The sequence below is a fragment of the Balaenoptera musculus genome, chromosome X, assembly GCF_009873245.2.
Source record: "Balaenoptera musculus isolate JJ_BM4_2016_0621 chromosome X, mBalMus1.pri.v3, whole genome shotgun sequence".
Taxonomy (NCBI): Eukaryota; Metazoa; Chordata; class Mammalia; order Artiodactyla; family Balaenopteridae; genus Balaenoptera; species Balaenoptera musculus.
Window position 1 is genome coordinate 69607726 of NC_045806.1, and position 23651 is coordinate 69631376.

At 36.9% G+C, this 23651-nt stretch overlaps 1 protein-coding gene across 2 annotated transcripts in view; it reads left to right on the plus strand.

Annotated features, from left to right (window-relative positions):
- Positions 1 to 1040: 1040 nt before the first annotated feature.
- The window catches only part of APOOL (apolipoprotein O like), a 92722-nt gene continuing 70111 nt past the window's right edge, over positions 1041 to 23651 (plus strand). Inside the window, exons 1-2 of one of the 2 annotated variants that reach the window (XM_036841140.1) lie at positions 1130 to 1144; positions 21374 to 21453. Coding sequence is in view for 1 of the 2 variants with exons in the window: in XM_036841138.1 (XP_036697033.1) it covers positions 1130 to 1144 (15 nt within the window). In the remaining variant the exon portion in view is untranslated. Of the gene's footprint in view, positions 1145 to 21373; positions 21454 to 23651 lie in introns of both variants that reach the window. The other variant, XM_036841138.1, reaches the window with a different exon arrangement.

Here is a 23651-nt window from a genome sequence, read left to right on the forward strand (position 1 = left end):
ATACTGACCAATACAGAAATTGGTATCAGGAATAAAGAGTAGTTCAGAGAGAAAGGTGTAGGGATTTTGAATACTCTTAGCCCTCCAGATCCTCCCAGATAGCCCCCTTAAAATGTCAGACTACCACTCTCTCCTGCTCAAAGCTCTAAATTTTTACATAAGTGACCTATCAAGGTTAGGTATAAATTCAACTGAAATAATTTTAGAAACCAAAAGAATCAGTCTTTGAGTTTAGCTTTTAAAAATATCAGCTTTTTTTGACCGTGAGAAGTAAAGGGGCTTTCTTTAGTATGGCCATCAGAGGTCCCTGAGATTTATTATATGCCTAGGGGCAAATTTAAGAAGCTGCACATACTTTTCCTCTCACGTTAAATTAGTCAGTGCCATCAGACGTAGCCACTTCTGACACACTGGCCTTTTTTTATTGCTGTTCCTTCTGCGTGGAAGGTTCTTCCCTAAATTCCTTCAAGACTTTCCTCAAATGTCACTTTATCAGAAAACCTTTCCCTAATCTATCTAAATCAATAAATTCCCACCCCATCCCCATACTGTTTTATTTTCCTTCATAGCATTTGGCACTTTGTAACATTTATTTGTTTCTCTTTTCCTCCTGGAATCACAAGCTCCGTGAGGGAAGGCATTACGTTATGTTCTGTACTTTGAACAAGTGCCTGGCACGTAGTAGGCGCTTAGCGACATACTCTTAGGCTGTATGAACTTGCCCAAGTATTGCAGAGGTAACATGTTCTTTTTGTGACTATACAGTTATTTATTAAGGCAGCCGGACTTGGATTTTAAGTCCTCAACTAGACAAATCACATATGCCTGAAAAAACGAACATAATGAAAAGTTCTGCACCCAGCAAAGTAATTTTCAAATGGACTATGGAGAATATTCTGAAAGGTGTCATCAGGGATAACGACAGTCAACCACAGGGTTGAACCGTTTTCCCCGGAGAAAGAGGGCCAACTTTTGCAGCTTCCTAGAGCGGCACTAGGAAGGCGGAGAAAGGGTGGAGCCGACCGACGAGGGGCGGAACTGGGTGGGACTACTTTGAGCGGTGCCTAGTTGAGCTATTTTGTCCCTTTCCGCTCTCCGTGCGAAGACCTGGGCGGAGAGTGCTACAGCTATGGCGGCCGTTAGCGTAAGTAAAAAATACTTTGCTTAGTTTCTCTGGATGCTGGTAGCGCTCTGATAACTGTAGAAGGGATCCTCCCAACTTCAGAAGGGAGTCCCACAGCAAGAGGCGAGGTGGAGATGGGGTTGCGAGAGAATTGGCAAGGTCAGGGAATCTTTAACGTTTGAAGCCTCAAGACACCTGCTTCTCCTCTTTAGAGTTTCCTCAGCCTGGGACAGTTCTCTCTCCTCAATCCCCTGCTGTTGACTGTTTATACAGCGGCAGGGTTAAAACTGGGAAACAGCTGGGCGGAAATGGCCCGCCAGGCGACGAGCAGCGAACAGACTTGGGTCTTGAGATGAAACAAAGAGAAAAGAATCCTGGGCATTTGCCTGGGTGCACAGGGCGGGGCCTCACGACCCTTTGAAGGACTTTGTTCAAACATTATTTCGGGTGAAATAGACCAGGATAGAGACGTCTCAAGTCTCTCTGCAGTGCCTGGGTTTGTATTCACTGTTGTTACTTTACGGGTTTGAATGACAAACCTAAGTTTCTTTTCAGTTCTGTAATGGGAAAAGGTGCCTTTACTTAGGAATCTGTGTACAGGAAGTGACACAAGTGGCTGCTAGCTGCAGTTCCCTAAGTAGGTTTCAGTAACAGTAGTCGACAAATATGAGTAGACAAATATCTATGGGTAGATATTTGTAACGGGTTTTAAGTGTAAAATGCACTGCTTGCAGGAGATACAAATATGAATAATTCAGGCTCAGTATCCGTCTTGATTCGCCATTCTCACTCCATTTTTGCTCTCAGAATTTATTTGAATTATCACAACACCCTTCTAACTGGACTCGCTGCCTCTAGCCTGGCTCTCATGGAATTAATTTCCCCCTGCACTGCCAGAGTACTAAAATGTAAATCTGATTATGCCCTTCCACTACTTAAAAATCTTTATTGGCACTCTATCATCTGCCCTCTAGAGTCAGATCAGACTCCTATGTCTGGAACAGCCGACTCTGCTTTGGCTTTCCAGCTTCATTTCCTGTCTCTCAGAAACTCTCCTAATATCTGTACTCCAAGCCTTTTTCCCTGCTCTTTCTCTGGGCCTGAAGTGCCCTTTCCCATCCTCATCTAGTTAGTTCCTATTCATATTTCACTCATTCATTTAACAGGGATTTGTGTACTGCCTCCCCGTATGCTAAATACAAAAGGCCTTTTCCAAGATAGTGTCCCAGATCTCCCCAGTCTGATTTAAATAACTCCTCTTTGTGCTCGAGAGGATTCTGGGCATACTTTTACCATAGGACTTATCATACTGCAAATAGTAGACTACTTACTTGTGTATTCTATCCTCCTAAACTATAAGCTACTTGAGGATAGTAATTATAATATGTTAATTTTTGTATCCTTAGTACCTAGCACAGGTATGAGCTATATTAGGGACTCAATAAATTCTACATGAATAAATAAGTGTCAGGCAATGGACATAAAAGATATTAAATTAAGTAGTTGAGATGTATCATATAACAAATGATTGTCATTCAGAGTAGAGGAAGTGCCTTGTCTCAGGAGAAGTACAAAGTGATCTGAGGGTTCAGAAGAGAGAGTTCACACCTGGTTGAAGAGAATAAAGAAGGACATCATGGAGGGAGTACAGAGAGAGAAGGAATGGTCAGTGGTTAAAAAGCAGACCTGAATAGTGTGTTGTCACTGAAGCCTAGAGAAGGAGCGAGTTGAACAGTCTTTTGATTTGGCTATTAATAAGTCACTGGTAGCTGCCATTTATTAAGTGCTTACTGCAAGGCCAGGCACCATGCTAAAATACTTTGCATATGTTATTTCACTTAATTCTCAAGATAACTTTATGTTGTAGATGTTAATGATCACCATTTTACAAATGGAAAACTAAGATTTAGAAAATTCAATTAAATTGTCCAAAGTCACAATGCTAATAAGAGCTGAAGTGAGGTAAAGTGGTAGAGTGAGAACCTAGATTGTAAGGGGTTAGGGAAAGGATAAGGGGTGGGAAACTGGCATTCATTTAGCACCTACTTTGACCAGCTGCTTTACATGTATTATTTCAGTTTAATCTTCTTGATGGCCCTAAGAAATGGGTAGTATCCCCATTTTACATATGAAAAAACTGAGGTTTAGAAAAAGTGCTTGCTTCGGGTTATCCAAGTGGAAGAACCAGGTTCAAACACAGGTATATTTGGCTTCAGAGTCCCTGATATTTCCACTACTCCTTGCCTCCTCTGGAAGGGAAGTGTACATTACTCTTTAGAGAAATGTTGCAGCAAAAGGTAGGGAAGAAATCTTGAGATGGGGGTAGCAAATTCCGGGAAGGTTTCTTTTCATTTAAAAAAGTAGGAGACTATATGCCAATTAAATCTCAATAAAACTGGTGAAAAAAAAAAATGTCAGGAGACCTGAGCAGGTTTGGAGACAAGTGGAAATGTGCCAAGAACTGGTAAGAATTAATAATAGTGATCACAGCTATTATGCTATTGAACATTTACTGTGTTAGGCATTTTGCTAAGCACGTTATGTGAATTTTTGCATTTATGCTTCACAGTGGCCCTATATCTAGGTACTGTTATTACCAGCATTTTACAGGTAAAGAAACTGAAGCTTAGAAAGGTTGAGTAACTTTCCCACAGTCACTCAGTCAGAAGTGGTAGATCTGGATCTGAAATCGCTATGGTCTGAGTTCAGATCGTGAGGCTTAAGCTTGAGCAAGCATCTGTGAGGCCAAGGTACAAAAATGCTGATCTGTGTTAATTTTGAAGCCCCAGAGATTAATAACAAGGAATAAGGTAGAAAGGAGTCCTGAAAGTTGGTAGATAACTCTGAAAATAGTTTACGTACATTTTGAGAGATAAGAACTTTTTGAGCAGATGTGATGGTGGAACACTGATGTGGAATTAGCCTTGAGAACAAGTACTGTACTGATCTCTCCTCCAGACCTCTTGAATCAGAGAGAATGGCTGGAGGACTGGCCTTCATTTAAAAGGATTGGAAGGAATGTAGTGTCAAAAGCTAGATTTCATTAATGCCAGAGATTGAGTGAATTTGAGGAAAATTTTCATCCTGAAAGATATTTGTTTCTAATAGAATACTTAATATTGAAATATGGCTACCATGTATTGAGTATTTCCTATGTGTCAGACTCTGTATTATGCTGTTGATGCACATTATTTTATTTAATTCTCACAAAAAGTTTTCTGTGGTAGATAGCTTTATTGGCTTAAAGAACAGGAGTAAAGCAGTAAGGAAAACAAGGCTGAAATAGGAGGTTATAGTCAGAGAAAAGCTTGTTGAGTTTATGATTTTAACTATTAACAAGTTCTGGGAAATGGTAAATTCAGGGTGTACTCATGGAGTGGGTAACTGGAGTGGAGTGAATATGAAGGTCTAAAAAGGTGAGGTCAAAGAAGAGTGAGGTGAGGCTTTTGAGTGGTTCAGCCATATGGATGTTAAAGTCACTCAGAGTTATGGCAGGATTTAGAGTATAGAAGAAGACTATTAACCAGGATCCTAAATCTTCAATGCGATGAAGTGACCAGGAGGCAGGTGCTAAGGATGAATAGATGGGTGGTATGAGTCTCAGATGAGAATTACTTTTCTTTCCTTTATGAAAACTTTCTTCAGTTGAAGTATAGCATACATACAGTTAAGTACACAAATCATAAGCAGCTTGGTAAAGTTTCAAAAAATGATCATACTTGTTCACCCAGCAGCCAAATTAAAAAAAAAAAAAAATTACCAGCAGCCCCGAAGCCCTCCCCTTTGCTCCTTCTCCACCATAGATTAATTAGCCTAGTTTTCACTTTATGTAAATGGAATAAGGCAGTATTTACTCTATGTCTGGCTTCTTTCACCCAATATTGTTTTTGAGATTCAGCCATTACACGTGTATGCTAGTTCATTCATTCTTATTGCTCTGTGATATTCTAGAGGGTGAATATATCATGATTTATTTATCCATTCTACTGTTAATGGACATTTGAATTATTTTCAGTTTTAAGCTATTACAAATACTGCTCCCATCAACATTCTTGTATATGTCTTTTGGCGCACATAAGTGCACATTGCTGTTGAGTATATACCTAGGAGTGGGATCGCCAGGTCATAGGGCATGCAGCTTTGGTAGCTACTGCCAAATAGTTTTCCAAAGTGGTTGTACCAATTTACATTCCCATTCATGAGGGTTCCAGTTGTTCCACTTTCTCACTAACAAGAACAGAGATTTTTACCTAAGGCTGGGGAAGTAATGGCTTAGAAGCAGCATTGGCAATCAGAAGAAGAAAAACTCTACCTCCTATACCTGAGACACTTTGAATAGCCTCCACTTGAGAGTTGCAGTGACCTCAGGGGACAGTCATGTTTCATTTCAGGCAAGGAGAGAAGAGGGTAGACCCAATGGAAGGGCTTTTGGAGTTTGGTAGAGTAGCAGGAACTTTGGTCAGTGAAGAGAAAATACAGATCGCTGTAGAAATTAGAATACAGGAGATGATACATGACTCTGTAATTGTGTTTTGGGGCTTGAGTCAAGGATGATGGGGATGGGAAGGAACATGGATGCCATAGACCTAAAGGTTTCAAAATCCTTGATAATACCAGCCTTCGTGTCAACTTTAGTCTTTGTCTCTTTCCTCTTTTGTTTCATGTGACTGATATCAGAAAGTAGTTGGAACCTAACAAAGTGAAGTTCATTCTTGGGAAGACGGTTGGTTATCTCCAGCAAAATCAGTTTTTCACTTTCCACTCAGCATTGTTGAGCATCTGTATTTTCAGTGCAACTTTGAAAGTATGCTTTGAAACCCTTAACCATACTTGGTATAGGTTCCAGGATGTTGCTTTATGCCATAGAGTGAAAATGATCTGTGCCTTGCCTCCTACCACACCTATATGACTGAGCTATTCCCTGTGATGCCATCCTCACAGGTGGCTGTTAGGTGTTCTGTGAACCTCATTTAATATGGAAATTAAAAATTGCTTGACATGGACCCTAAAATGTTTGCATAACAGGCGCATGTAAGTCAATATTTCCTGATCTTAGCTGTGCATTAGAATCATCTGGGCAGCTTAGAAAAGGTACTGTTGCCTGAGCCCCACCCCAGATGGGGCATTTTAATATTTTAAAAGCCCACCAGTGATTCTGATGTGTTGCTAGGTTTGAGAACCACTGATTTAGGGGAGAATTTGTGGCTTTTATACAGGTTAGAGAAGAAAGGGTATTAGGCTTTTCAGGTTATGAAGAACAGAGGCAAGTTCAAGTCATCTTAAGTGGTAGTTTATTGGAAAGTTGCATAGGTTAGGAAGAAAGCCTAGGAAACTGTCTCATCAGCTAAACAAATCTCAAGAAGAACCGTTCAGGATACCATAGCAACTCTAGTAGTTACCATTCTCATGACTGTTCTGCTACTGCTAACTCTATGTGTTTCACATCCAGACTTCCCTAGAGAGAAGATCTGATCAGGTTGGCTAGTCACTAACCACTGCAAAATACACTTCTTAGGCAGAAATTGCACATCGGGCCCCTTTGTAAGGCAGTCTCTTGTTGGCTGCCTTTGCCTCAGATACCAATCCCTGGTCCAGTCAGTTTTGGCCAGTGCATCAGTCCTGTAGTTAACAGCATAGTGACCTATGTTAGAAATCACAGAAGGGAGCAATATAGTTGTCAGATGCTCTAGGACTTCTTAGAAGGGGCAAGGCAATGGATGGATACTTTTGGGGTTCATGGTCTGGTACAATTTACTTTTGAATACTTTCCAGAAGTGATAAAGTTGTTGAAAATATGGTAGGATATATTTAGAGTTGTTATTAAAAGCTAACTTATTAAGATCTTGTAATTTAAATTGGGAAATTGGTTGCCCAAGGATAAAAAAACACCAAGACAACTAGTAAGTAGCAATCTGTGGTGGATAATAAAATTTGCTTAGTATAATTTGAACATATTCAGGGAAAATGTAACCCATTTCTGTAATCTCTCCTGAGTTATATAGACTTGATGGATATTAATACTCTTAAGCTAAGGCATGAGTTGCATACTTAATGTAGATTTGGCCTGGCTGTTTTTGGATCTTTTCTCTCAGTCATTCTGAAACTTACTAGGGACTTCTCATATCACTAGGCTAACTGCTACTGCCATATCCCCTCCTCAGCCTGGCTCTATAGTTCACCTCATTCATTCATACATCCAAATTCCTACTTGATATCTTTAGGTGCATCAAATTCAACATGTGCAAAATTCCTTTATCTTTACCACATTTGATTTTTCTGCTGTATTCCATCATTTTAAAGAATCCTCTACATCCATACTGTTAACAAGTCTTGTGAATACTTTTTACTTTCATACATTCTTATTCTTTTATACATTCTTTCAAAAAAAAATCTTAATGCCCATAATGTGCAGGAGATGGTGATAAACATTGGGGATACAAAGATCAACAAGATAGGAACAAGAGGTATATAGAAGAGAAAACACTAAAACTAATAAGCACATGAAGAGATGCTCAAAATAATTAACAGATAACTACATATTAGAACAATGAGATAACATTTTATTAAGCTAGAGGAAAATAGAATGCTGGTTAAGTCCAAATGTTGTTAGGGATATTGGAATGTAAGCGCCCCCATGTACTGCTGGTGGGAGTATTGACTGGTACAGCCACTGTGGAGATCAATCTGATATTATTTAGTGAAATTAAGTATATACACATGTTCTATGGCATGGCAATTCTGTTCTTGAGTGTATATCACAAAGATATACAAGTTCATGAGGGCACTTATAGGAGGATATTCATCACAGTGTTTTTTTATGATCATGGGGAGTTTGAGGCAATATAGGTGTCCAACACTGACAGGGATAGGTGAAATGTGGTGGATGTATATCATATAGTACTATATAGCAGCTAGAAGAAATGGGTTATATGTACACATAGGAACACAGATGGATATAAAAGGCTATGTTTTATGAAAAAGGATAAGAAACAAAACAACTGTAATACACCATTTACTTTGTGAAAACAGAAAAAATGAGATGTGTAACAAAATTAAAAATACATGTACACATTACTACAATATGCATTTTGTAAACATTCAAACAAAAAGATAATCATTAAATATATGAAAATAGCTACCTATGGTGGATGAATTAGAGTGAAATTTGGCGATTAAAGGAAATGAATGTATTAATCAATTTTAAAGGAGGGAGGGCAAAGAAGAACAAGACCAAAGTACTGTCCTCAAGGAATGGACTCTAGTGGGTGAAACTGATAAGTAAACACAAGTTGTATTCAAAATAAAAGATATCTAAAAGTTACTATGGGAGAAAAGAGGAAGAAGTAGTTTAAATGCCTACAGAACATAAGGCTGCTTCATAATATTTGTTCATTTTAGTTCATTCATTTAGTTCTTCAACAAGTATGTATTAAGCACCTACCATGGGTTAAGAACTGCTACTTGCCATGTGGTGGTAGATTGTATTTTTGATTTCAAATATTTTCTTTCTCTTCCTGTGAGAGGATGATACACCCCTGCCTAGATTTCTTATTCTTTCCCTCTACCTCAAGAATGACTAGTATTACTTTACTAGGTAAATAATTTTATAATTTGTTTTTGGCATATTTTGGTACTGATCAAAATATGGTTAAAGCAAAATATTTACTCTACCTTAGTCTAATTGAAACACAAGTCCTTCTGTTTATCATGAAAGAGCCAGTAGAGTTAAACAGAACTTAATTTTGTAAGCAGAGAAAATACCGTTATATCCATTCACTCATCTGGACTAATGGAAGGAAAGGAACAGCATAAATAATTGAAAACCAATATCTGCACTTAACTTTGGGATGTATTTTTATACTTATATTTCTGCCTATAGCAAAAGCTGAAATTTTGGGCCCCTGTGACAAAATTCACAATAGAGCTCTTGTGACAAAAATTCACAGAGCCATGTAACTGGCAGGGACAATTCATCCTCCCATTGAATTGTCTTGGCACATTTGTCGAGAACTAATTGACCCTAAATGTATTTTTGGACTCTCAATTAACTCTATTCCATTGATCTATATTTCTGTCTTTATGCCAGTATTACACTGTCTTCATTGCTGTAGCTTTTTATTAAGTTTGAAATGGGAAAATGTGAGTGCTCTAACTTAGTCCTTTTTTTAGTATAATTTATGGTGAAATAATTTCAAATTTACAGAAAAGTTGCAAGAAGAGTACAAAGAACTCATCTCCTTAAATCAGATTCTACAGTTGTTAACTTTTGACATTTTCTCCCTTTCTCCTCTATTATAATTATTCCTTTTCTGATCAATCTGAGAGCAAGTTGCAGACATGTTGCTATTTCACCCCTAAATATTTCACTGTATATTTCCTCAAAAAGAAGTATACTGTTCTATAACCTTTGTGCAAGCCTCCCAATCGGGATGTTAATACTGATACAACACTATCATCCAATCCACAGATGCCATTCAAATTTCACCCACTGCACAATGTCTCCTCTTCCTTTCTAGGCCAGGATCCAAATCTAGGATCATGCATTATGTTTCCTTATCATATCTCTTTGATCTGCTTTAATCTGGAATATTTCCGTACTCTTTCCTATCTTTCATGAGTGACCTTGACAGTTTTTTTCTTCCAGTTTTATTGAGATATAATTGACATACAGCACTGCATAAGTTTAAGTTGTACAGAATGATTTGACTTACATCATGAAATGATTATCACAGTAGTTTAGTGAACATCTATCATCTCATTTAGATACAAAATTAAAGAAATAGAAAAAAAAATTTTCCTTTGATGAGAATTCCAATTTTGATCTTTTTTCTCAAGATGTTTGACTTTTCTAGGTTCCTTGCATTTCCATATGAATATTAGAAACAGCTTGTCAATTTAAAAAAAGGGCATCTGGAATTTTGATAGTAACTGTCTTGAATCAGTAGATCACTTTGGGGAGTATTGCTATCTTGACAGTGCTAAGTCTGACAATCCATGAACTTGGGATGTCTTTCAGTTGATTTAGGTCTTTGATTTTTTTCGACAATATTTTGTGGTTTTCAGTCTAAAAGTCTTGCACTTATTTTGCAAGTCTTGCAAGACTTTCAAATTTAGGCTTGCATTAAATTTATTCCTATTTTATTCTTCTTAATGTTCTTGTTAATGAAATTGTTTTTTGTAATTTCATTTTCAGATTATTCCTTACTGGCAAATAGGAATAAAATATATTTTGGTGTATTGATTTATTTCCTGTGTACCTTGCAACATTGCTGAATTCGTTTATTAGCTTGAATAGTTGAGTGCATGCATGTACGTGTGTGTGAGTGAGTGTATTCCTTAGGATTTTCTACATACAAGATCATGTCATATGTAAATAAGGGTAGTTTTACTTCTTTTCTAAACTGCATGCCTTTTATTTCTTTTTATTGTCTAATTGCCCTGACTGGAACGTCCAGTACAATGTTGAATAGAAGTAGTGACAACAGACATTCTGTTCTTGTTCCTAATCATAGGGGGAAAGCTTTCAGCTATTCATCATGAAATATGTTAGCTGTGGGATTTTTTATAGACCCCCTTCACCAAGTTAAGGAAGTTCTTTTCTATTCCTAGTTTCTTGAGTGTTTTTTTTTTTTTTAAACATGGAAGAGTACTAGTATTTGTCAAATGCTTTTTCTATGTCTACTGATATGGACATGTACGTATTGTCCATTATTTTATTAATATGGTATATTACATTGATTAATTTTCGTATGTTGGACTAACCTTGCATTCTTGATATGTTAATATATCCCACTTGATCAAATGCTTAGTTATTTTTATACGTGTCTCTATTCAGTTTCTATTATTTCATTGAGGATTTTTAATCTATATCTATAAACAATATTGGTCTATAGTTTTCTTTTTTTTTAACATCTTTATTGGAGTATAATTGCTTTACAATGGTGTGTTAGTTTCTGCTTTATAACAAAGTGAATCAGTTATACATATACATATGTTCCCATATCTCGTCCATCTTGCATCTCCCTCCCTCCCACCCTCCCTATCCCACCCCTCTAGGTGGTCACAAAGCACAGAGCTGATCTCCCTGTTCTATGCGTTTGCTTCCCACTAGCTATCTATTTTACGTTTGGTAGTGTATATATGTCCATGCCACTCTCTCACATGGTCACATCTAACCCTTCCCCCTCCCCATATCCTCAAGTCCATTCTCTAGTAGGTCTGTGTCTTTATTCCCGTCTTGCCACTAGGTTCTTCATGACCTTCTTTTTTTTTTCCCCTTAGATTCCATATATATGTGTTAGCATACTGTATTTGTTTTTCTCTTTCTGACTTACTTCACTCTGTATGACAGACTCTAACTCCATCCACCTCACTACAAATAACTCCATTTCGTTTCTTTTTATGGCTGAGTAATATTCCATGGTATATATGTACCACATCTTCTTTATCCACTCATCCGATGATGGACATTTAAGTTGCTTCCATGTCCTGGCTATTGTAAATAGAGCTGCAACGAACATTTTGGTACATGACTCTTTTTGAATTATGGTTTTCTCAGGGTATATGCCCAGTAGTGGGATTGCTAGGCCGTATGGTAGTTCTCTTTTTAGTTTTTTAAGGAACCTCCATATGGTTCTCCATAGTGGCTTTATCAATTTACATTCCCACCAACAGTGCAAGAGTGTTCCCTTTTCTCCACACCCTCTCCAGCATTTATTGTTTGTAGATTTTTTGATGATGGCCATTCTGACCAGTGTGAGATGATATCTCATTGTAGTTTTGATTTGCATTTCTCTAATGATTAATGATGTTGAGCATTCTTTCATGTGTTTGTTGGCAATCTGTATATCTTCTTTGGAGAAATGTCTATTTAGGTCTTCTGCCCATTTTTGGATTGGGTTGTTTGTTATTTTGTTATTGAGCTGCATGAGCTGCTTGTAAATCTTGGAGATTAATCCTTTGTCAGTTGCTTCATTTGCAAATATTTTCTCCCATTCTGAGGATTGTCTTTTGGTCCTGTTTATGGTTTCCTTTGCTGTGCAAAAGCTTTTAAGTTTCATTAGGTCCCATTTGTTTATTTTTGTTTTTATTTCCATTTCTCTAGGAGGTGGGTCAAAAAGGATCTTGCTGTGATTTATGTCATACAGTGTTCTGTCTATGTTTTCCTCTAAGAGTTTGATAGTGTCTGGCCTTACATTTAGGTCTTTAATCCATTTTGAGTTTATTTTTGTGTATGGTGTTAGGGAGTGTTCTAATTTCATACTTTTACACGTACCTGTCCAGTTTTCCCAGCACCACTTATTGAAGAGGCTGTCTTTTCTCCACTGTATATGCTTGCCTCCTTTGTCAAAGATAAGGTGACCATATATGTGTGGGTTTATCTCTGGGCTTTCTATCCTGTTCCATTGATCTATATTTCTGTTTTTGTGCCAGTACCATACTGTCTTGATTACTGTAGCTTTGTAATATAGTCTGTAGTCAGGGAGCCTGATTCCTCCAGCTCCATTTTTCGTTCTCAGGATTGCTTTGGCTATTCGGGGTCTTTTGTGTTTCCATACAAATTGTGAAATTTTTTGTTCTAGTTCTGTGAAAAATGCCAGTGGTAGTTTGATAGGGATTGCATTGAATCTGTAGATTGCTTTGGGTAGTAGAGTCATTTTCACAATGTTGATTCTTCCAATCCAAGAACATGATATACCTCTCCATCTATTTGTATCATCTTTAATTTCTTTCATCAGTGTCTTATAATTTTCTGCATACAGGTCTTTTGTCTTCTTAGGTAGGTTTATTCCTAGATATTTTATTCTTTTTGTTGCAGTGGTAAATGAGAGTGTTTTCTTAATTTCACTTTCAGATTTTTCATCATTAGTGTATAGGAATGCAAGAGATTTCTGTGCATTAATTTTGTATCCTGCTACTTTACCAATTTCATTGATTAGCTCTAGTAGTTTTCTGGTACTGTGATTAAAAATCTTCCAACAAACAAAAGCCCAGGACCAGGTGGCTTCACAGACGAATTCTATCAAACATTTAGAGAAGAGCTAACACCTATCCTTCTCAAACTCTTCCAAAATATTGTGGAGGGAGGAACACTCCCCAACTCATTCTACGAGGCCACCATCACCCTGATACCAAAACCATACAAAGATGCCACAAAGAAAGAAAACTACAGGCCAATATCACTGGTTAACATAGATGCAAAAATCCTCAACAAAATACTAGCAAACAGAATCCAACAGCACCTTAAAAGGATCATACACCATGATCAAGTGTGGTTTATTCCAGGAATGCAAGGATTCTTCAATATATGCAAATCAATCAACGTGATACACCATATTAACAAATTGAAGGAGAAAAACCATATGATCATCTCAATAGATGCAGAGAAAGCTTTCGACAAAATTCAACACCCATTTATGATAAAAGCCCTGCAGAAAGTATGCATAGAGGGAACTTTCCTCAACATAATAAAGACCATATATGACAAACCCACAGCCAACATCGTCCTCAATGGTGAAAAACTGAAACCATGTCCACTAAGATCAGGAACAAGACAAGGTTGCCCACTCTCACCACTATTATTCAACATAGTTTTGGAAGTGTTAGCCACAGCAATCAGGGAAGAAAAAGAAATAAAAGGAATCCAAATCAGAAAAGAAGTAAAGCTGTCACTGTTTGCAGATGACATGATACTATACATAGAGAATCCGAAAGATGCTACCAGAAAACTACTGGAGCTAATCAATGAATTTGGTAAAGTAGCAGGATACAAAATTAATGTAGTTTTCTTATGACGACTTTGGTTTTGGTGCCAGGGCAGTACTAGCCTTATAGAATGAGAGGGGAAGTGTTGCCTCCTCTGCTATTTTTTGGAAAAGTTTTGAAAGATTAGTGTTAATTCTTCTTTAAACTTTAGCTAGAATTTACCCATGAAGCAGTCTGTGCCTGGGCTTTCCTTATAGGAAGATTTTTGATTATTAATTAAGTCTCTTTACTGGTTACATATTCAGATTTTCCATTCTTCTTTCATCCTTTTGGTAATTTGTGTCTTTCTACGAATTTGTTCATTTCTTCCAAGTTATCTAATTTGTTGCTGTATAGTTGTCCATAGTATTAACTTAAAATGTTTTTTATTTCTGTAAGGTCAGTATGTGATGTCCTCTCTTTCATTACTAATTTTCGTAATTTGAGCCTTTTCTTTCTATTTTTTCTTTGTTACCTTATCAAAAGGGTTGTCAATTTTGTTGATCATTTCAAAGAAATGACTTTTGGGTGTGTTGATTTTCTGGGTTGATTTTCTTTCCTCTATTTCACTTATTTCCACTCTAATCCTCACTCTTTCCTTCCTTGTGCTTGCTTTGGGGTTAAGTTTGCTTTTCTGTTTTCCTAAGGTAAATTATTAAATTATTGATTTGAGGTATTTTTTTTTTTTTTAGCATTTACAGCTATATATAAATTTCCCTTTCAGCCCTGCTTTCACTACACCATAAGTTTTGGTGTCTTTTGTTTTCATTTTGTTTCATTTCATTCAACTCAAAAGTATTTTCTAAGTTTACTTGTGACTTTTTTTCTTTGGCCTATTGGTATTTAGGAGTATTTTGTTTTTTAATTATTTTTCACATACTTGTGCATTTTCCAGATCTTTTTATTGTTCATTTCTAATTTAACTTTTTGTGGTTAGAGACCATGCTTTGTTTGTACAATTTTAAATCTTTTGAGACCTGTCCTATGGCCTACTGTATGGTCTATCCTGAAGAATGTTCCATATGCACTTAATAAGAATGTATATTCTGCTGTTGTTGGGTGGAAGCGTGCTGTGGAAGTCTGTCAGGTCTACTTAGTTTATATTGTTGTTCAAATCTTCTATATTGCTGACTTTCTGCCTAGTTGAATTCATTATTAAAATGAGGTATTGAATTTTCTAACTATTATTATTACATTGTCTGTTTTTTCCCTCTGTTTTCTTTGTTCTTTGTTTTCTGTTTGTTCTGCTTTTCCTTTCTGTGTTTTCTGTCAGTTTTTGTTTCAGGTATTTTGTGGCTCTGTTTTTAGGTGCATATATGTTTATAATTGTTATATGTTTCTGATAGATTTACCCTCTTATCATTATAATATGTCTCTTTAACTCTAGTAACAATTTTTGACTCAAAGTCAAATTATGGTGGCTGTTTTCCTGGTATATCTTTTTCCATGCTTTTACTTTTAACGTAAATATATCTTTAAATCTAAAATGTGTTTCCTTTGGACAGGATTTTGTTTTTTTAATAAAATCTGACAATCTTTGTCTTTTGATTGAATTGTTTAACTCATTCAGATTTAATGTAATTATTAGTGTGATTGGATTTATTTTTGCCATTTTGCTTTCATTTTCTATGCCTCATGTCTTTTTTGTTCTTCTCTTCCTTCTTTACTGCCTTTTCATGTATTCAGTGGATATTTTATGCTGTGCCAATCAAGTACTGTGAGTATCAGAACAGCTCTTTAGCAGCATAGAGATACGAGGGAATAGGGGACTGGAATTTTCACCAGCTGCTTTCCTGAATCCTCTCCATGGAGCAGGATATGGGGATGGGGAATCAGTGTGTATGGTATCTGCCAGTTTTCACCAATTGCCAAATCCACCTGGAATACCTCTTTTTAGCTCAGGGGAAGATGAGAGTTACCACTCTGCTGGAGAGCTTTCTAGAATAGCTCTTCTATAACACAGCACTGGTGGGGGGGAGGGTTACAGGCTCTAAGCTGAGTGCAACTGTCTCCCACTCTTCTTACCATGTTCTGTAGATTTTGTGGAAAGAAGCATCTCAATTTGTTGTAAGCCCTTTGATCCATATCCAGAGAATTTGCTAATTTGACTAGTTTAATAGATGTCTCTTTGAGGGAGAGGTTTCACCAAGCTCCTCACACTACATACAAGAACCAAATGCAGGTTTCCAGTTTGGGTCTGTTACAAATAAAGCTACTATGAAGAAGCATGTACATGATTTTGTGTGGATATAAATTTTCATTTCACTGGAATAAATGCCCAAAAGTGTGATTTCTGTGTTCTTTGGTAATTACGTTTAGTTTTTTGAAAAACGGGTTCTTGGTGGATTGACCCCTGTATTAGTTTCCTATTGCTGATGTAGCAAATTACCACAGACTCAAATTTATTACCCTACAGTTCTGGGGGTCAGAAGTCCAAAATCAATTTCACTGTGCTAAAATCAAGGTGTTGGCAAGCCTGAATTCCTTCTGGAGGTTCTAGGGGGGAATCCATTTCCTTGCCTTTTCTAGTTTCTAGACACCACCTGCATTCCATGTCTCATGACCTCTTCTTCCATATTGAAACCCATCAATGGCTGCTCAAGTCTTTCACATGATGCATTACTTCAGTACTCCTCTTCTGTAGTCAAAACTCCCTCAACATCCTTATAAGGGCAGTCATGATTACATCAGGACCACCCTGATAAGCTACCATAATCTCTTTATCTCAAAATCTATAACTTAATCACATCTGCAGAGTTCCTTTTACTATCTAAGGGAACATATTCACAACTTCTGGGCATTCAGACATCTAAATCTTTGCAGGAGGGTAGAGTATTATTCAGTCTATCACAGTCCTCTTATCGTTTTAAATGTCTGACACTGGTAATTTTCTTTGTCCTGAGTTGGTCTTTACCTGATATTAATATAGCCTGCTTTCTTTTGATTACTGTGTTTTCTTTTTCCTGCTTTTCTATGGGTTTTTTGTACTTGTTTTGTAACTCCATTTTGATTTATCTGTAGTACTTTGGCTGTATCTCCTGTATAACTCTTTAGTGATTTTTCTAGGAATAGCTATTTTATTTGTAGTTATCCATAATTTTACTCTTTCCACTGTTATTTTTTCCCTCCTGATGTCCCAAGGTTCCTTCTTTTATCATTTTCTTTCTCTTTAGAGAACTTACTTTAACCATTCTTTTAGGGTTGGTCTGCTGGTGAAAAATTCTTTTAGTTTTCTTTCCTCTTCATTCCTAATGGAAATCTTGTCTGGATATAGAAGTACAGGTTAACAGTCCATTTCTTTCATCACTTGAGAAATGTTGTGCCATTTCCTTCTGGACTCTGTGATTTCTGATGAGAAATCTGCTGTTATTCAAATCATTCTCCCCCTATAGTTTAGATGTTGTTTCTCTTTCACTGTTTTCAATAGTTTCTCTTTTTCTTTAGTTTTCAGGGGTTCAACTATGATGTGTCTTGGTATGAACTTCTTTGGGTTCTTTGAGTTCATCCATTGAGTTTTTATTTCAGTCATTGTATTGTTCATTTCTAAATTACCCACTTGGTTTTTCTTTATATCTTGTATTTCTCTGCCAAGACTTTGTGTTTCTTTGCTGAGACTTTCTATTTTTTAATTTGCTTCAAATATGTTTATAATTGCTTGTTGAAGCATTTTTATGATGGTTGCTTTAAAATATTTGTTAGATAATTCTAACATCCTTGTCATCTTATTGTTTGTATTTGTCTATTGTCCTTTTAAACTCAAGTTGAGATTTTCCTGGTTCTTGTTATAATGAGTAGTTTTCAATTAATATCTGTATGTTTTGATATTATGATATAATCTTATTCAAAACTTCTGTTTCAGTTGGCTTCCTCTAACACTACTCTGGCAAAGGAAAGGGCAGTGCTGCTTTGTTACTACCAGGTGGAGGGTAGAAGTCAAGGTTCCCTGCTCAGTCTCTTGACACCCAAGGAGAGGAGGGCCCCTTTGCTATTCCTGGGCAAGAGTGGGAGTTTAGGTCTCCCATAGGCTTCTGCTCTTACAACCCTGGCTGGGAGAGGTAGGAGTACCTCATTAGTGCTCCCCACTAATGACCACTGTTGGGGCGGTGGGGGGGAGTGACCTTGTTACCATTTGATGATAATGAAAATCCTGACTCTCCACTAGGCCTTCTCAGATACCACCTTAGCAGGGAAGGGGAGGGCCTGCCTCATTAACATCAGGTGGTGATGGATATTCATGTTCCCTATATGGTCTCCACTAATATCTTGAGGGCCAGGGCTCATTACCACCTGGCAGAGATGAAAGTTCCACCTTCTTTAACACTACCTTGGTGGGATGGGGAGTGTTAGAATGCCTTATTTCAGCCGAGCCAGAGGGAAAGTGTAGGCTCTCCCCTCAGGCTTTGCTTGTGTGGGTGGGGTTATGGCCTCAGTTTTGTCTGTGGTGTTTGGCTATAGTAGAGTGGCTGTTGTATAAAAGTTTTGTGTCTTGCTAGGCCGCCCCTTTCCTGGTGTTCTGGCTAGAGAGAGCAGGCTTTTCTTGGGTCTTTGTCTTCACTGGTTGCCATTTCTGTGTTGCTAGCTTCTCCAGCACCCAGTCTAAGACATATGAGGCAAAAAGAAAATCCAGGGACCTCACTGCCATGTCATTCCTCAGGTCCTGTCGTCTCTAACTGGTCTGCCATCTTCTCTGCACCATCCAGAGTCTTCCTGTACTTATTTTCTATATAATATCCAGGGTTTTGAACTGTACTCAGTGGACGGAATTGGAAAAAGTATATCTACTTCATCTTTCCATAAGTGGAAGTCCTCCATCATATACTTTTATCATCCTTTACTGGTGATATATTTGTCTGACTCCCACACTAGAGATTATACAATACTTGAGGACAAGAACAATGTCTTTGCATATTTATACCCCTCATGGCCTAAGAGGGCACCTGCCTGGAGCACAGTGTTTCTTCAGGAAGATTTGTTGACTGAGTTAAAACTTTGAATAACTTTTAGACTTCTTGCCCTTAAGAACAAAGTATCCTGGTTGGAGAAATATTAATTAAGTAATAGTTCATAATAGTACATGGTTAAATCCTAAATTATCCCAGGCCTTCATAGACTGGGCAGTTTATGTCCTTTGTAGGTAAAATTTTCCATCTCTTTGAAAATGAGGATATGTTCCTTATCTCTGGCCCCTAAATAGAATAGATCAACTCCTTCTTTGTGTCCCCACTGTACACACTTCTGTTATACTGCTTAGAACCATGTATTGCATTTATTTTTGTGTTTTTCTCCCACATTAAGCTGAGAGTTTCCTTAAAAACAGGGACCATGTCTTATTCATATTTGTATCTCAAGTCTCTCAGGCTCTTGAGATATAGTATACGGTAGACACTTGAATGGTTGTTGAATGAATGAATGAGTGCATTCTGTGACACCCATATAAGCAAATATAAGATTAACATTTTTATGTTTAGGTATTTATATTTAAATATATTTAGAGGGAAATTTATCATAACTATAGATTTTAAAATAATTGATAAAAAGGGTAATGTTAACATGAGCTATACTTATGCATTTTTTTCAAAACTTCATTTGAAAAAAATTTCTTTAAAAAATGACTCTTCTAGTGATTTGAAGTTTTAACCTTTATTGATATTTTTGATAATATTTCTGCAGTCCAGAAGAAATATTTGAAGAAATAATGACAGAATTTTCCAAAAATAATGACATACATCAAATCACAGATCTAAGAATCAGAAAAAAACCTCATGTAAAATAAATAGAACACATACACACACACACACACACACACATATCCCACTCCCCGGTACACATCACTTCCATACTTCTGAAAAAAAGAGAAAATCTAGCCAGAGAAGAAAGACCGCATTACATAAAGAGTAAAAGAGATGAGAATTACAGTATATTTCTCAGAAAGTACATAAACTAAATAATATTTCTTAAGGAGAGTATTCTTTGTGATTGTGCCTGTGACTCAGAGTTGTTAAATTATACTTCTTACTTGCTTTTCTTTTGAACAATTGAGACTTCTCATCTTTAAAAGCAAAAATAACCCCCAACTCCAAAATCTGCACCTTATACTGGTAAAGGAAATATTTAATTGTGCCCTATACCAGATTTTATATCATGGTAATCACACTTCAGCTTCCTTATCAAATAGAGGTATGTAGTTACTTTTTTTAGGACTGTATCTTTAACATCATTCCATGGTGGGGTGTTTGATTTGTCCTGAACCTCTGTTATGAACTTGTATTTAGGAATTTCTTATTGCGTTAAAGCCTGAATTATCTGAGGATTCTAGCTCTACAAAATGCTTCAAGTTCTATTCGACTGCTGAAATAGTATTGATTACACACCAAGTACAGTACAGATGTGCACAAATTCTATGACGTCATTTCTGCTCTAAAGGAGCTTACTGTTTTGTTGACGGAAGACATATCCACATGCAATGGATAATATAAGAGAGCATATATTTAAATATTAAAACATGTAATATATATAAAAATCCTTAGCAATTCAAGAAGTAACCAACATATATTATGATAGTTTAAGGCCTCTCAGACCTTGAATGATAGCATTTAGTTTACTAAGAATGAAGCAGTTAGCTTGTCAGCAATGGCTTTGGGTTAACATTGTTATATGTTCTAGGAACTTAAGGCAGTTAGGCTGACTAAGTCAGAAAGGTTAATTTGGGTTTACTTATAGAAGATACAATTGGATTAGAAATAGGAAAATGGTGAAGTGTTTGAATGCTAGGATAAGTTGGAATTTTGTTTTGAAGTCAGCAAAAGCCATTGAAACAGATCCAAAATACTTTATGATTTTTTAAATTTAATGTAAAATATTACAGATGTACAAAGACGTATTAGTGAACACTGCAAATGCAGTTGAAGCCTCCTGTGTATCCTTCCAACTCTGATTGCATTCCCCTTGCTCCCTGAACTCCCCATAGCCACTCTCCTCACTTTTGTATTTAACATTGCTATGCCTGTTTTTAAGCGTTATATGAATTTTATTTTTGCTGCTTATGTTCTCCTGCATCTTGTTTTTATCAAAGCATTGTTTGTGATATTTACTCATGTTTGTATGTGTAGCTGTAGTTCATTCCTTTCCATTGTGCGTAGTATTCTGCTCTAAGAATATAACACATTTACTTCTCTATTAATGGATGTTGTGATGACTTCCCCCACACCTTTTTCTGTTACAGATAAAACCGTTATGAACAATCATATGCAAGTTTCCTTGGGCTCGTGTGAGAGTTTCCCTGCTCTACCTGCTGTATGACTTTGGTCAAATCACTTAACCTGTCTAAACCTTATTCTGTAGCATTTTATATTAGGAAATATTAAAAGATAATATATGCTGTGCACAATGCTATGCCCGGGCTATAGCAAATGCCCAGTAATTTCTAGCTGCTGTTTTTATCAGTATTTAAAAGAATCTTTATATTCCCAGCACCTAGTATAATGCTACATTTCTTTTGACCTTCAGATCCCAATTTAAGTCACACCTCCTTCATGCCAGTGGGCTGATAACCTGTTTTTCATGACAGTGAACATCAGTAGTCTCAAGCAAGTAGAATAGGAATTTGTTGTGTTATATTATCAATTTTTATTAAAATGAGTATATATTTATAGCCTTGTTTCTTCTTAGACTTATTTTGATTTCTTTCAGACCCTTGATGGTTATTCATGATGTTTTTAATAACAGAATTCATCTCTAAAAGTATAAAATATAATCTGTTTATTTGGTTACCATACCATTTATATGTAATTTGAATGCAGAGATTGTTGCAGAGATTGTTTACTAAAAAACTATCCTGTGAAACATGACTTAAGTTTCTTTTAAGAATAACCCAGGGCTTCCCTGGTGGCTCAGTGGTTGAGAATCTGCCTGCCAATGCAGGGGACACGGGTTCGAGCCCTGGTCTGGGAGGATCCCACATGCCGCGGAGCAACTAAGCCCGTGAGCCACAAGTACTGAGCCTGCGCGTCTGGAGCCTGTGCTCCGCAACAAGAGAGGCCGCGACAGTGAGAGGCCCGCGCACCGCGATGAAGAGTGGCCCCCGCTCGCCGCAACTAGAGAAAGCCCTAGCACAGAGACGAAGACCCAACACAGCCAAAAATAAATAAATAAATACATTAATTAATTAATTAATTAAAAAAAAAAAAGAATAACCCAGATTTAAGGATTCCATTGGTAAAATTCTAGTAGAGTGGGAATGAGATTACCATTTTCATTGATCATCTATAAAAGCCTAGCTGATAAGAGTGTAAATTAAGGCATACTAGAGTCTCGAACCTTCAAGGATTGAGATGCTAAAGGCTTTATAGTTTGTGGCTGTTTTACCCCTATAGCTTTTTCACAGGTTCTTTATTTTTGATCTCAGTATTTCAGTCCTTTGAAATAGACTGTTTGAAATGCTGATATGGAAGGCCCAAATTGTACAGATACATTTTCATAGTTTGATTATTTGTTCTTCAGTACCACTATCTTTTTCAAGAGTTTTATGAAAAAATACAGGCAAAGTTTTAAAATTCCCTATTTCAGCAAAGTATATGCTTTTCATGTACCAGTATAATAAATAATGCTGTAGCTGATAGACTCTGTTCTCAGTAGATTTAATGATAGTTTATTCTCTTAAAGATGATTCACCCACTCATTTTCTGAAGAAAATAAGCACCATGATATATACAGACTTGTTAGTGACTCACTGGTGATTACTTTAAAACAAGGCATCCTTGTGTAAGAGTTTTATGTTGCTGTCAAGAAATATTAGCTGTTACGCGATAGCTACAAAATGAAGCATTAGCACCTTTTCTTGTTGCAGTTTTACTCAGAAAAAAAGATATGGTAATATCTCTGTTAAAGCAGAAGATGAGTTCAGTAGCACTTGCCATTGTCAGAAATTTATTACCCTTGGAAGTAGTACAAGGAGACACAAGAGTGCATTCCAGAAGTTAATAATGGGGAATTAAAATATGCTTTCATTGGCAGGAGTGGCTGGACCTGTGCTGCGTGACCCAAAGGAGTGGAACTAGGAGCCGTGAAAATTATATGGATATGTGTTTCAGTTCAGTCTACGGAGGAACTTGCTTAAAGAGCTGTAAAAAGATGGGATGATCTATTAGCGGAGTTTCCCATTACTAAAGGGGGTCATACATAAACTTGAGGGTCACTTGATAGTGTGTTACAGAAGGGATTCTATCATCAGAGGAATGGTTGGACCAGAAGACCTTTAAGGTCCCTTTGCATTCTGAGACTAAAACTCTAGTACAAAGAAGGTAGTATGCCTGAAACTCAGCACTATATTTTGAAACCAATCTCTCTTTTACCATTTTATGTTGGTTTCAATAATCATTAGTTTACTCAGGAGCAGTACTTGATCTTTCAGGCCAATTTTTGTTCTTCCCATCTTCTACCTAATATTTCAGAAGAGGCTAAACTTTATTAGTTGTATAGTTATGCCCCTGTGTTTGGTTTCCTCTGGAGTATTTGTAGTTTAGCTCGGTGGACAAAGGAAATCACCCAGAAATCACCCAGTAAGTCACAGTCTTCTCTCCCCTGCTGCTAAGGCACGCTATTAGCCCTTCAGATCTACCAAGCAAAGGAAAGGGAGAAAGAAGGAAAAGTAGGAAATGGAGGTAAAATAAGTATTGAAAAATAATTGGAACAAATAGTCGCTGAAAAAAATAAAAGGGTGGGGGAAAGAGGTGAGGACAAGAAAGAGCAAAAAGTGGGAGCGATTGGAGATGGGTAAGCTACTTTT